General features: G+C 40.3%; 2 protein-coding genes and 1 non-coding gene across 3 annotated transcripts; 1 reads left to right on the top strand and 2 right to left on the bottom strand.

Moving 5' to 3' along the window:
• Window positions 1-2,992: 2,992 nt before the first annotated feature.
• LOC107465527 (uncharacterized) lies at window positions 2,993-3,304 on the bottom strand. Its single transcript, XM_016084506.1, has one exon. The coding sequence runs from the start codon at window positions 3,302-3,304 to the stop codon at window positions 2,993-2,995; it is 312 nt and encodes a 103-aa protein (XP_015939992.1).
• A 1,112-nt stretch (window positions 3,305-4,416) lies between these two features.
• LOC127742085 (small nucleolar RNA R71) lies at window positions 4,417-4,520 on the top strand. Its single transcript, XR_008003273.1, has one exon. It is a non-coding gene; the product is annotated as a small nucleolar RNA R71 (small nucleolar RNA).
• A 7,957-nt stretch (window positions 4,521-12,477) lies between these two features.
• Window positions 12,478-13,587, bottom strand: LOC107465526 (uncharacterized). The gene is made up of 3 exons (XM_016084505.1): window positions 13,399-13,587; window positions 13,126-13,176; window positions 12,478-13,023 (listed from the first exon to the last, which is right to left on the bottom strand). Exons 1-3 carry the CDS (start codon window positions 13,585-13,587, stop codon window positions 12,478-12,480), a joined length of 786 nt encoding a protein of 261 aa, XP_015939991.1.
• Between the last annotated feature and the right edge of the window lie 514 nt (window positions 13,588-14,101).

Here is a 14,101-nt window from a genome sequence, read left to right as displayed (position 1 = left end):
CTTTTTCCTTATAGATCTTGGTGTTTTCATAGGTTTGAGACCTAAACTCTTCCAGTTCTTTCAGCTGCAATATCCTCTTTTCAATAGCAATAGTGTTGTCCAGGTTTAGTATCTTGAGAGCCCAAAAGACCTTGTGCTCTAGCTCTAATGGTAAGGGACAGGCCTTTCTGTACACCAGTTGATATGGGGACATCCCAATTGGTGTTTTGAAGGCTGTCCTGTATGCCCAAAGAGCATCATCTAGCTTCTTCGCCCAGCCCTTTCTTGATGTTCCCACAGTCTTTTCCAATATCCTTTTACATCTCTGTTGGATATCTCGGTTTGCCCACTTGTTTGGGGATGATAAGGTGTGGCAACCTTATACTTCACCCCATACTTTTGGGGTAGGGTCTCCAATGGTCTATTGCAGAAATGACTCCCTCCGTTACTGATGAGAGCTCATGGGACTCCAAATCTGGTGAAGATATTCTTTCTAAGAAAGTTTATGACCACCTTATTGTCATTTGTTGGGGTTGCCACGGCCTCCACCCACTTAGATACATAGTCCACTGCCACCAAGATATACTTGTTCGAATATGAGGTTGGGAATGGTCCCATGAAGTCGATCCCCCATACATCGAACAGTTCAAGTTCTAGAATGTATTGTTGTGGCATCTCATTTCTCTTGGGCAGATTTCCAGCCCTTTGGCACTCATTGCAGCTCCTCACCAGTTCCTTAGCATCCTTGAAGATAGTGGGCCAGAAGAACCCACATTGTAGTACCTTTGCTGTGGTTCTTTCTCATCCAAAATGACCTCAATAGCTAGCGCTATGACAACTCTATAGGACCTCCCATCCTTCTTCTTCTGAAATGCACCTCCTAAGGATTCCATCTGAGTATTTCTTGAAGAGATAAGGTTCATCTTAAATGAAATACTTAGCATCATTGATGAGTTTTCTTCTTTGATGTTTGTTGATCCTAGGGGGTAGGTCACCGGCTCCTTTAAAATTGGTAATATCTGCAAACCAGGGTGCTTTGTGAACCAACATTAACTGCTCATCTGGGAAGAACTCATTTACACTTGCATCATGTGTAGCATCTTTCTCACAAGGGATTCTGGATAGATGATCTGCTACCTTGTTCTCCACACCCTTTTTGTCTCTAATCTCAATGTTGAATTCCTGCAATAATAAGATCCATCTGATTAGTCTTGGTTTTGTCTCCTGTTTGGCAAATAGATATTTGATGTTGTGTGATCAGTGAAAATAATAACTTTAGAACCAATGAGGTATGATATAAATTTGTCAAATGCAAAAACTATTGCCAGCAATTCCTTTTCGGTAGTGGTATAATTTCATTGAGTGTCATTGAGGACCTTGCTGGCATAGAATATGACATGCACCAAATTTTCTTTTCTCTGTCCTAACACTGCCCCAACTGCGAAATTAGATGCATCACATATCAATTCGAATGGAAAATTCCAATCAGGTGGGGTGATGATAGGAGCTGAGGATAGCTTCTTTTTCAAGTTTTCAAATGCGAGCATGCACTTCTCATCAAAGATAAATGGTGTATCAGACATAAGGAGATTGCTTAAGGGCTTGGCTATTTTTGAAAAATCTTTAATAAATCTTTTGTAGAAGCCAGCATGCCCCAAAAAGCTTCTAATTGCCTTGACATCACTTGGTGGAGGTAATTTTTCAATTAGCTCCACCTTAGCTCTGTCTACCTCAATACCTTGGTTAGAAACTTTATGGCCAAGGACTATTCCATCTGTCACCATAAAATGGCATTTTTCCCAATTCAAGACCAAATTGGTCTCTTGACATCTTTCTAATACCAAGGCAAGATGATTTAGGCAATTAGGAAAGGAATCTCTGAACACTGAGAAGTCATCCATGAAGACTTCAATGTACTTCTCTATCATATCAGAGAAGATGGAAAGCATGCATCGTTGAAAAGTTGTTGGCACATTACATAGCCCAAATGGCATGCGCCTATAGGCAAACACCCCATATGGGCAAGTAAATGATGTTTTCTCCTGATCTCTTGGATCAACCACTAATTGGTTATATCCTGAATAACCATCTAGAAAATAATAGTATGCGTGTCCTGCAAGTCTTTCTAGCATCTGGTCCATGAAGGGGAGTGGGAAATGATCTTTTCTCGTGGCTTCATTGAGTTTTCTGTAATCAATACACATCCTCCATCCTGTGACAGTTCTTGTAGGGATTAGCTCATTCCTTTCATTGGGTACCACATTGATTCCTCCTTTCTTGGGGACCACTTGGACAGGGCTGACCCATGGGCTATCCAAAATTGGGTAGATTACTCCTCCCTGCCACAACTTCATGACTTCTTTCTGTACCACTTCCTTCATAATTGGATTCAGCCTCCTTTGGGTTGAATGGAACGTTTGGCATCATCTTCCAATAGTATCTTATGCATGCATATGGCTGAACTGATTCCCTTCAAGTCAGCAAATGTCCATCCGATGGCATCCTTATGCTTTTGTAAGACTTGAAGTAATTCTTTCTCCTGTTCTTGGCTGAGGGCGGAATTTATGATCACTGGATAGATTTTATTCTCTCCTAAGTATGCATACTTGAGAGTGGGCAGTAGTGCCTTTAATTCAAGTTTGGGTGCTTCTTTTCTTTTGTCCTTCCCCTCTAGTGTGCCATGAACATGAGTTTCAGCTGTTGCAACCTCTTGGCTTGATGCTGACTCCTCTTCTTCTATTAAACCCTCAAGTTTTTCTTCTTCAAGAGTCTTTTGTACCACAGCATCCACTGAGTCCAACCTCATACATTGTCCTAGTGAGTCTTGTGGGTAACTCATGGCCTTGAACACATTGAATATCATTTTCTCCTCATGTAGTCTAAGGAAAAGTTCACCCTTTTGGACATCAATGATGGCTCCAACAGTGGCTAAAAATGGCCTTCCCAAGGTGATAGAGGTCTTAGCTCCTTCCTCCATATCCAACACTATGAAGTCTGCTGGAAAGATAAAGTCTCATACCTTTACCAACAAGTCTTCCACTATTTCGTGAGAAAATTTGAATGACCTGTCTGCTAGTTGCAGGGCCATTCTTGTTGGTTTGGCCTCCTCAATCCTCATCTTTCGCATCATTGCTAAGGACATCAGATTTATGCTTGCCCCTAGATCACATAAAGCCTTCTCCACCGTAATTTCCCCTATGATACAAGGGATTTGGAAACTCCCATGATCCTTCAATTTCTGAGATAATTTATGCTGGATGATGGCACTGCATTCTTCGGTGAGTATCACAGTTTTGTTGTTCTGCCAGCTTCTCTTCTTGGTCATTAACTCCTTTAAGAACTTGGCATAGAGCGGCATTTGCTCTATTGCTTCAGCAAAGGGTATGTTGATCTGTAATTTCTTGAAGATTTCCAAGAACCTTGAGAATTGGTTGTCCTCTCCTTTCTTCTTTAATTGCTGGGGGTATGAGGCTTTTGGGAAGCATGGTTTCATCACTTCTCCCTCATGTTGGGGCTTAGGAGTGGAGACTAGCATTTCCTCTTGTCCCTTTTTTTTCATCTGAGTTCTTCTCTTGTGGTTTCTTGTAGGTCTCCCTCAATTCCTTCCCATTTCTAAGAGTGATAGCCTGACACTCCTCCCTTGGAATTGGATTAGTGTTGCTGTGAATGTTGTGGACAGGGGCTTGCTTGAATAAGTAGCCAATTTGTGTTTCAAGTTTCTTGATGACAGCATCTTGATTCTGCATATTGGATCGCACTTCTTCCCGAAAAACTTTACTGTCTTGAATTTCCTTACATATTCTTTTAAGTAGAGTCTCAATTTTGGAAAGTCTATCTTCGGTTGGTGATGGTGGGTTTAGATTAGGTGGTTGAGAAGGGTGATTAGGTGGGTGTTGATAGGATCTCTGTGAGGTATGTTAGTGAGTTGCATTGTTGTTGGGATTGTGGTTGTGGCGTCTCTGGTCTTGGCCTTGGTCTTGTTGATTTCCCCACCCAAAGTTAGGGTGGTTTCTCCAACCAGAATTATAAGTTTTGGAGTATGGATCATAGGTCTGTCTGGGTGAGTTTCTAACATTGTTGGCTTGTTCCCAGTCACCCTCTTCTTCTACATTCACTCCTTCTTGAGCTGGTGATGAGGTGATGACTGCTGTGACTTGGTTTTCTTCCACCTTCTTGGTAAGATCTGCTAGCTGCTTGGTGATCATCTTGTTTTGAGCCAGCAATGCATCCATGTGGTTCAGCTCCATTACTCTTCAAGTGTTGGTTCTTTTAGAAGCATAGAAGTAGTCATTCTCAGCGACAGTCTCAATGACATTTATGGGTTCTTCAATGGTTTTCTTCTTGTTTAAAGAGCCCCCTCATGAATGGTCTACAGCCTTCTTTGACTCATAAGAAAGACCTTCATAGAAGATGTGTACTTGAACCCATTCATTGAATATGTCTCGTGGACATCTTCTTGTTAAGTCCTTAAACCTCTCCCATGCCTCATAAAGAGTTTCACCATCTTATTGCCTGAAAGTTTGTACCTCAGCTCTCAGCCTATTGATTCTTTGAGGAGGATAGAATCCTACCAAAAATTTGTTTACCACGTCTTCCCAATTCGTTAAACTCTCATTCGAGAAGGACTCCAGCCACTTAGATGCTTTATCCCTGAGTGAGAATATGAACAAAAATAATCTATAGACATCCGGATGAACACCATTAGACTTCACGGTGTCAACTATTCTTAGGAAGGTGGTTAGATATTGATTGGGGTCTTCTTGGGCACTTTCTCCAAATGAGCAATTATTCTGAACAAGGGTGATGAGCTGGGGTTTTAATTCAAAGTTGTTGGCATGTATGGTGGGCTTTTCGATGCTACTTCCATAATTTTCTGGGTTTGGATTGATGTAAGAGCCTAATACTTTTCTTTCCTGCCCAACATGATTCACAGGGCCTTCTCTGGCATGGTTGTGAGCTTCTTCTTCATGGTTGTTTTCCATGTTCTCCTCCATATTTGTTTCAAAGTACTTTTCCTCTTCCTCAACACCAATAACTCTTTTTCCTCTTACTTCTCTCCTCAATCTACGGAGGGTCCTCTCAGGTTCGAAATCAAAGGAAGTTGATGCTCTGCTTCGTCTCCCTGTCATACAACTAACAGAGCACACAGTAAGAAAACAAACGAAGTGATTATTCTTGTTAGAGTGATTGTTAGTGTGAGTGGTGCAAATTATCAAGTAGTTAGTGGGTTAGTGAGCAGAATTGTAAGTAATTCCAAAGAAAAAGAAAACAACGAGGGGAGAGGGGATGAGGAAGAAGATTAATTGAAACTAAGAGTAAATGACTAGGCAAATTAAACAATAAAAAGAAAATGCTCAATCTAGTCAACTTCCAACTTAATCATTGTCGATACAAATTCAATCCCCGGCAACGGCACCATAAACTTGATTTATAAAAACTTGTCTCCCAATAAATTTCCCTTCGGTAAGTATACCGAATTGTCGTCAAGTAAAAACTCACAATAGAGTGAGGTCGAATCCCACAGGGATTGATTGGTCAAGCAACTTTAGTTAGAAGAGTGTGCTAGTTGAGCTAAACAGAATGTAGTTGAGATTTGCAGGAAATTAAATGGCGGGGAAAGTAAATTGCAGAAAATAAAGTACAGAATTTTAAATGGGGATTTGGGAAGATGAACATGGAAATATATGGCAAAAGTAAAGAGAATAGGTAAGATCAGAGATGGGGATTCATTGGGCTTAGGAGATGTTGCATTCTCCAGATCAAGTTCATTCTCATCTCTTCCTCAATCAATGCATTCATTGATCTCCTTGGCAATCTTAAGTGATTGGATCCCAATTCCTTGGCAATCCAATCTCTCTAAGCTTGAACAATTGTCTAATTCCTTGATTTAATTGCTCATAGGAAGAGATGAAGTTTGGTCACTAATTATACCACATGTATTTCCAAATCAAAGTGTTGGGAGGATTACATGTCACTATATCCGCCCAAACTCCAATTTGGTCCAACATGAGAAAGCATTTCTAGCATGATCTCCTCATCCCTTTTCCAAGGCTCAAAGGAGATTCAATTTTGGAGAGGTTCTTTTCCAAGACAACTAACCAATTAGATTAAGATCGAAAGCTTTCTAGTAAATCAAGAGAAAAGAAAGAGGAAGAGAATGAAAACTATAATTGATCCATCAAATTACAACAGAGCTCCCTAACCCAATAAAAGGGGTTTAGTTGTTCATAGCTTTAGAAATGGAAATGAAAAAGGGTAGAACAGAATACATGCAGAAAGTAAATATACAGAGTTTAATTCTCCAAAAGTGCAAAAAGCTCCCCAATAGTTCAAAACTACTCCTATATATACTACTCTTCTTGATCTTCTAGTGAGTTCTCCAAGTCTTGGATATGGGCCTTTGATCTTGAGTTGAAGCAGTTACAATCTTCAGTGGGCTCAGCTTTGTTTGTAGAAAAAGTGTGAAGTGGATTCGAGAACGTTAGTGATAATCACCTTTTCCACTAACGTTCCAACCCAAAATGATCAACGTTAACTTCAACGTTAGTGGTACTAACGTGACCACTAACGTTGCCTCTTGGTCCTTCACAAACGTTATTGGGAATCACCTTTTCCAATAACGTTGCCTTGTGCCCCCTTCCCTACGTTAGAGTTCACGTTAGTATAACTAATGTGACTCCTAACGTGGGCATGCCTAAGCTTCGAGAGCGTTAGTGACACTTACCTTTGTTACTAACGCTCCAAACGCCCATCCCTCCCATGTTAGAGCTCACGTTAATTAGATTAACATGGCTACTAACGTGGTAGTGATTGCCATCTCCAACGTTAGTGACAAAGGTGAGTGTCACTAACGTTGGCTTATCATGCTTAGCTCCACGTTATCTCCCACGTTAGTGGTCTTAATGTGACCACTAACGTGGGCACTCTTGGGTTGGTCCAACGTTAGTGACAAAGGTGAGTGTCACTAATGTTGGTGATTGGTTCTTCATCCCACGTTAGAGTTCACGTTAATTGGATTAACGTGACTCTTAACGTGGCTTCATTGTTCCTTTATGGAATGTTAGTGGCAACCACTTTTACCACTAACATTCGAGCTCCTCTTCCTCTTCTACATTAGCTACCATGTTAATGTAGTTAACGTGGCAACTAACATGGGCTTATGATGGCTTCAAAGGTGTTATTGGCGATCAATTTTTCCATTAACGCTACAGGCTTGTCCCATTGCACGTTAGTGGTCATGTTAATTAGATTAACATGGCTGCTAACGTGGTTCCTTCTTGCTTCCTTTGTCCTGAAATCAAGCAATTAAGGTGCATCAAAGCTCTATTCCAAATCATGAGATTATGCATCATCAATTTTATCATACAATTCCTGCCTAATCCTCGTGAAATCATGTAAAGTTCACAATAATTGCTTGAATCAATGTGTAAGTGTATTTTCATCCAAAACTTGCCTATTTACTAAGAAAATGCATGAAACTACCCTAAAACAGTAAAGAAAAGGTCAGTGAAACTGGCCAAGATACCCTGAGTTGTAGTGCTTTAATTGAAAGTATGATTGAATATTGTTCTCAGGGATATCCATATTCTACTTGTTCTCTCCTTAGTCACATATAAGTGTGTTGGTCTAAGTCCCTAGTTTTCATTTTCATCTTGCTTATATGTATGCTTGTCTTTTTAAGTCAATTAAAAAGAAAATGTTATGAAAAACAAGAGTGAGTTTATCTTATGAAGTGAGTTCTTAATTTTGTGGTATAGTAATTAATTAGCTAAGTTGGTTCACCAACAAGGCAATTAGGCAATTATATGCTCTTGATCGGGGTAAAACTTGTCTCTCAACAAATTCCCATTCGGCAAGTGTACCGAATTTGTCGTCAAGTAAAAACTCACAATAGAGTGAGGTCGAATCCCACAGGGATTGATTGATCAAGCAACTTTAATTAGAGGAATGATCTAGTTGAGCAAATCCATGAATATAGTTTATAGTTGCAAAAATTAAAATGGCGAGAAAGTAAATGACTGAAAGTAAATAGCAGAATTGTAAATGGGAATGGGGGAATTGCTCATAAAAGTAAATTGCAGAAAGTAAAGAGAATGGGTAAGATCAGAAATGGGGGGTTCATTGGGCTTAGGAGATGTTGCATTCTCCGGATCAATTTCATTTTCATCTCTTCCTCAATCAATGCACTCATTGATCTCCTTGGCAATCTTAAGTGACTGAATCACAATTTCTTGCAATTCAATCGCTCAAATCTTGATCAATAGCCAATTCCTTAGTCAATTGCTCATGAGAAGAGATGAAGTGTGGTCACTGATTATACCACATGCATTTCCCAAATCAAATGCTTAGAGGGTTATAGCCACATACCCATCCACACTCAATTCAATGAAAGGGGTTTAGTTGGTCATAGCTCTAGATATCAAAATCAAAGATGGAGAATACATGATAAAGCTAGAAGTGCAGAGAATGTAAAAATACAAGAGTAGTTCTCTCTCCTAGCTCCTCTCCCCAAAAAGCTCCTCTCTATTTCAAAAATACTCCTATATATACTACTCTTCTCAACTTCTAGTTAGCTCTCCAAGTCTTAGGCCTCTGGATCTTTGAAGCAGTTCCTTTCTTCAATTGGGCTTGGCTTACTTGTAGAGAGAAAGTGTGAAGTGGGCAGAGACTTTAGCTCAAGATGTTAGGGGTGTTTAACAGTTAGTGAAAATACAAGTTCGAGAACGTTAGTGACACTTAACATTGTCACTAACGTTGGCATGCACCCCTTTGCCTCACGTTAAAGCCCACGTTAACTGGGTTAACGTGGCGTTTAACGTTGCCTTGTTATCCTTCGAGAACGTTAGTGACACTCAACATTGTCATTAACATTCAGGTGTGCCCCTTCTTTCACGTTAAAGCTCACGTTAACTAGGTTAACGTGGCTTCTAACGTGGCTTTTGCCAACCTTCGAGAACGTTAGTGACACTCAACATTGTCACTAACGTTCAAGTGTGCCCCTAGGTCTCACGTTAGAGTCCACGTTAACTAGGTTAACATGGCTTCTAATGTGGCCATTCTTAGCCATCACAACGTTAGTGACAATGTTGAGTGCCACTAACGTTGGCTCATTCTTCATTCCTCATCGTTAGCTTCCACGTTAACCAAGTTAACGTGAAGGTTAACGTGGCTCTTGGGGGTTGTGTGGTTGCTCCAACGTTAGTGACAATGTTGAGTGTCACTAACGTTGTCGACAACTATCCATCTCTTACGTTAGCTCCCACGTTAACCAAGTTAACGTGAGAGTTAACGTGGCTCTTTGCACCTTAGGCCAATGTTAGTGACAATGTTGAGTGTCACTAACGTTGGCTTCTCTTCCCCCTTTAACGTTAGAGGCCACGTTAACTGGGTTAACGTGGCTTCTAACGTGGCCATTTGTGAGCAATTGCCAACGTTAGTGACAATGTTAAGTGTCACTAACGTTGGCTCAGGCTAACAAGGCAACGTTAAAAGCCACATTAACCCAGTTAACGTGGGCTTTAACGGGAGACAAAGGGGAGCATGGCAACGTTAGTGACAATGTTAAGTGTTACTAACGTTCTCGAACTCGTATTTTCACTAAATGTTAAACACCCCTAACGTCTTGAGCTAAAGTCTCTGCCCACTTCACACTTTCTCTCTGCAAGTAAGCCAAGCCCAATTGAAGAAAGGAACTGCTTCAAGCTCAAAGATCCAGAGGCCCAAGACTTGAAGAACTAACTAGAAGATGAGAAGAGTAGTATATATAGGAGTAGTTTTGAAATAGAGAAGAGCTTTTGGGAGGAGCGAGGAGAGAGAACTACTCATTATTTCCTAAGAAAATGCATGAAATTACGTAAAAACAGTAAAGAAAAGGTCAGTGAAACTGGCCAAAATGCCCTGGCATCACAACACCAAACTTAAAGCTTGCTTGTCCCTAAGCAAGTACTGGAACAAGAGAGTGATGAATGAAATCTCCAGAGAAATGAGTCATTCTTGTGGAAGTCATATTACTGATTTTATGGTGGTTTCATGCATAGCAACTTAGGTTCATTCCACTACTGGCTTTCAGACCTTTATCATCTCTTAAATTACTCACTTTGTTATGTCCCATGAGACCTGTATTTATTGATCTTTTTATTGTTATTTCAAGGGCTGTTTGTGTTATTTAGGCTAAGTGTTTTGTAAGGGGGTAACTCTTTAGGATAAGCTTTCAGCCAACACTCCCGAACCAGTTGGTTCAAGGTGCTAGGTGTTGAAGCACCCCTAAGGACTTAACATTGGCAAGTGGTGGTAATTTTTCAATTACCTCCACCTTAGCTTGATCCACCTCTATTCCTTTGTTCGAAATTTTATGCCCAAGGATGATTCCTTCAGTCACCATAAAGTGATATTTTTCCAAATTTAAAACTAGGTTAGTCTCTTGGCACCTTTACAAAACAAGTGCTAGATGGTCAAGACAAGATCTGAGTTAGTTAACCTAAGTTACCAGGTGATAAAGCACCCCAATGAGCTTATTCATCCAAGTAGATCCCCCACACAGGAGCACCACAGACACATGTCTTAAGGAAAACCATTGGTGCCTAGCCTTATTGCTTACTCTTTTTCTTTTGTTTTTCACTTCCCTTGTTCTTTCCCTTTTTCTCTTATTAGGATCTTGTTGTTATCTTAGTCTCATGGGTATATCAAAAGTAAAGCATTCAGGATAGATAGTTGTCATCCTAGCCTTGTGGTTGAACCAACTTAGCTAACTTATGACTACCCCCAAAGATTCATGAATGCACTTCCACATTATGAACTCCTTTCTGGTCTTTTGTAAACATAGACATTCTCTTCTTCATACAAATAGACAAGCTTACAAGTAAATAAGGGAAAGATGTAGTGACACTCAAACCAGAATCACAGACCATGCTCAACAACAAGGTAGAGTTTTAAAAGAAAACATGTTTAGGCCTCACTGGAAATCATTAATCAAGATTGCATTTGAGCTTCCAATGTTCGAACTGTAAATATATGGAATTAAGTGACAATACAACCTTCAGGTGACAACTTCTAATCGCCTTCTTTTCGTTCTCCTCCTGCTCTTTGCTTCCTTAAGTGAAGGGGCACCATAAGGTTCCTGTAAAGTTATTGGAAGTTGCTTGTTCCCAAAGCACTTGAGGAATAATTAGCTTGCATGTGCATGTGTCTTATGAACTTGCTTTGGTGTGTGAACACCAAACTTAGTTCCTTGTTTAGTACACAATCTTGCATATATGCTGATAAACTCATATCTTGTTGTTAACAGAACAATTATTAACTAAAGTCTAACTACATCTGAATGGTTTCCCTCAATTGGTTAGAGCTAGCAATGTGTTTTTGGGAGAAAGTGTAATTCTAACCGAATGTCCTTTTGGTGGGACACCAAACTTAGAATTACACTGTCTCCTTTGACTGTCCTGGTGTGAAACACCAAACTTAGCTCCTTGCAATACAGGGGGAAACAACTTGTGATCTTTATTGAAATGAAGATCAAAATGACTACCTGAGGTTGGGTTGCCTCCCAACAAAGCACTTTTTTTTTATCGTCGCTAGCTCGATGAGTCCTCACTCACTTGAGATGGTATTTCATCCTGGGGTTTTCCCCCATGTTGCCCAGATAATGCTTGAGTCTTTGTCCATTCACTGTAAAAGTCCTTTCTGAACCTTCGTCCATGACTTCTACCTGCCCATACGGCGAGACCTTTGTGACAAGAAAGGGCCCGGACTACCTTGATTTGAGTTTTTCTGGGAACAATCTTATTTTGGAATTGTATAGGAGCACTCGCTGCCCCCTTTCGAAACTTCTGGGTGCAAGATGTCAGTCATGTCTTCTCTTTGCCTTCTCCTTGTACATCTTGGTATTTTCATATGCTTGCGACCTGAATTCCTCCATCTCTTGCAACTGCAAGATTCTCTTTGCACCAGTACTAGATTCTTTCTAACTTGCTTGTTGGTTGTATCAATGCAATGTACTCAATACAAAATTTCACAAAGTTTAAGAGTCTAATGGATCTTTATAGTATAAGAGGAAGGTTCTCCACATGTTATTAATTAATATATATTCAATATTAGCTTCGGATTACAAATCGAAGATCAATTAAATTGTGACTCCCATGGACTGACTTGTATTTGTTTTTGATAATTCATGACATAGATTCTCCTATTTTATTTCTCCAATTCAATTAGATGCCAAATCCGGAAAGGGTGGTTGTGGAAGATGTTTTCTTGTTGTTACCCCCCTTTTTGACTTGAGTTGCATGTTTAAATTTTTTTAATTAGTTTTTGGATAGTTGAATTTGGGTGACAAGCTTTACCATACACCAACTGATATGGGGACATTCCAAGTGGTGTTTTGAATGCTGTTCTGTATGCCCAAAGAGCATCATCCAGCTTCTTTGACCAATCCTTTCTTGATGCACCCCCAGTCTTTTCCAGAATTCTCTTTAGTTCTCTGTTGGATATCTCAGTCTGTCCATTTGTTTAGGGGTGGTAAGGTGTGGCTACCTTGTGTTTTACCCCGTATCGTAGGAGAAGAGCCTCTAATGGTCTGTTACAAAAATGGCTCCCTCCATCACTGATGAGGGCTCTTGGGACTCCAAACCGGCTAAAGATATTCTTCCTGAGGAAGTTCATAACCACCTTGTTATCATTCGTTGGAGTTGCAATGGCCTCCACCCACTTGGAGACATAATCCATAGCTACTAAGATGTACTTGTTTGCATATGAAGTTGGAAATGGCCCCATGAAATCTATTCCCCAGACATCAAACAGTTCCAGCTCTAGGATGAAATTTTGTGGCATGGCATTTCTTTTGGGCAAGTTTCCCGTTCTTTGGCATTCATTGTAGCTTTTTACCAGTTCTTTGGCGTCCTTGAAAAGGGTTGGCCAAAAGAACCCACTTTGTAGAACCTTTGCTGCAGTTCTGTCCCCTCCAAAGTGGCCTCCATATCTTGAGTTGTGGCAATTCCATAGCACCCCTCGTCCTTCTTCTTCCGAAACACATCTTCTGAGGACACCATCTGAACACTTCTTGAAGAGATATGGCTCATCCCAGACAAAGTATTTTGCATCATTCATGAGTTTTCTTTTCTGATGTTTATGTATCTCTGGTGGTAAAGCCCCAGTTGCCTTGAAGTTGGCTATGTCTGCAAACCATGGAGCCTTGTGAACTATCATCAACTGCTCATCAGGAAAGAGCTCGTTCACTTGAGTATCATGTCCCCCACCTTCATCCTGAGGGATTCTGGAGAGGTGATCTGCTACCTTGTTCTCCACTCCTTTCTTATCTCTGATTTCAATATCAAATTCCTGCAACAATAAGATCCATCTTATTAGTTTTGGTTTTGATTCCTTCTTAGCAAACAAATATTTAAGTGCTGTGTGATTTGTGAAAACAATTACTTTTGCACCAATGAGGTATGATCTAAACTTGTCAAATGCGAAGACTATTGCCAGCAGTTCCTGTTCGGTTGTGGTATAATTTCTTTGAGCATCATTAAGGACCTTGCTGGCATAGTCTATCACATGGACTAAGCCATCTTTCCTCTGTCCTAACACTGCCCCTATTGCATAATCAGATGCATCACACATTAGTTCAAAAGGTAAGTTCCAATCAGGTGGGGAGATGATAGGTGCAGAGGATAGCCTCATTTTCAAGTTCTCAAAAGCCAACATGCATGTTTCATCGAAGACAAATGGTGTGTCAGCTACAAGGAGATTGCTTAAGGGCTTTGCTATCTTTGAAAAATCCTTAATAAACCTTCTATAAAAACCTGCATGCCCTAAAAAGCTCCTAATTGCCTTGACATCACCGGGTGGAGGAAGTTTTTCAATAATTTCCACTTTAGCTCTGTCCACCTCAATACCCTGGTTAGAAACCTTATGACCAAGGACTATTCCTCCTGTCACCATGAAATGACATTTTTCCCAGTTCAAAACCAGATTGGTCTCTTGACATCTCTTGAATACCAGGGCTAGGTGATGTAGGCAACTAGGAAAAGAATCTCCAAATACTGAAAAATCATCCATAAAAACTTCAATGAATATCTCTATCATGTCTGAGAAGATAGAAAGCATGCAGCGTTGGAATGTTGCAGGTGCATTA

This window comes from Arachis duranensis, chromosome 9 (assembly GCF_000817695.3).
Source record: "Arachis duranensis cultivar V14167 chromosome 9, aradu.V14167.gnm2.J7QH, whole genome shotgun sequence".
NCBI classification, from domain to species: Eukaryota; Viridiplantae; Streptophyta; class Magnoliopsida; order Fabales; family Fabaceae; genus Arachis; species Arachis duranensis.
This window is presented reverse-complemented; position numbering and strand designations above follow the sequence as displayed.

What these genes read in the sequence shown, in the direction of transcription:
- LOC107465526 (XM_016084505.1), bottom strand. Translation starts at nt 13,587, where the DNA reads ATGTGTGATGCATCTGATTATGCAATAGGGGCAGTGTTAGGACAGAGG. An exon ending in CATACCTCATTGGTGCAAAA is followed by an intron (nt 13,177 to 13,398) that starts GTAATTGTTTTC and finishes CCTGATGAGCAG; the next exon opens with TTGATGATAGTTCACAAGGC. An exon ending in CAGACATAGCCAACTTCAAG is followed by an intron (nt 13,024 to 13,125) that starts GCAACTGGGGCT and finishes CTCTTCAAGAAG; the next exon opens with TGTTCAGATGGTGTCCTCAG.
- LOC107465527 (XM_016084506.1), bottom strand. Translation starts at nt 3,304, where the DNA reads ATGACCAAGAAGAGAAGCTGGCAGAACAACAAAACTGTGATACTCACC.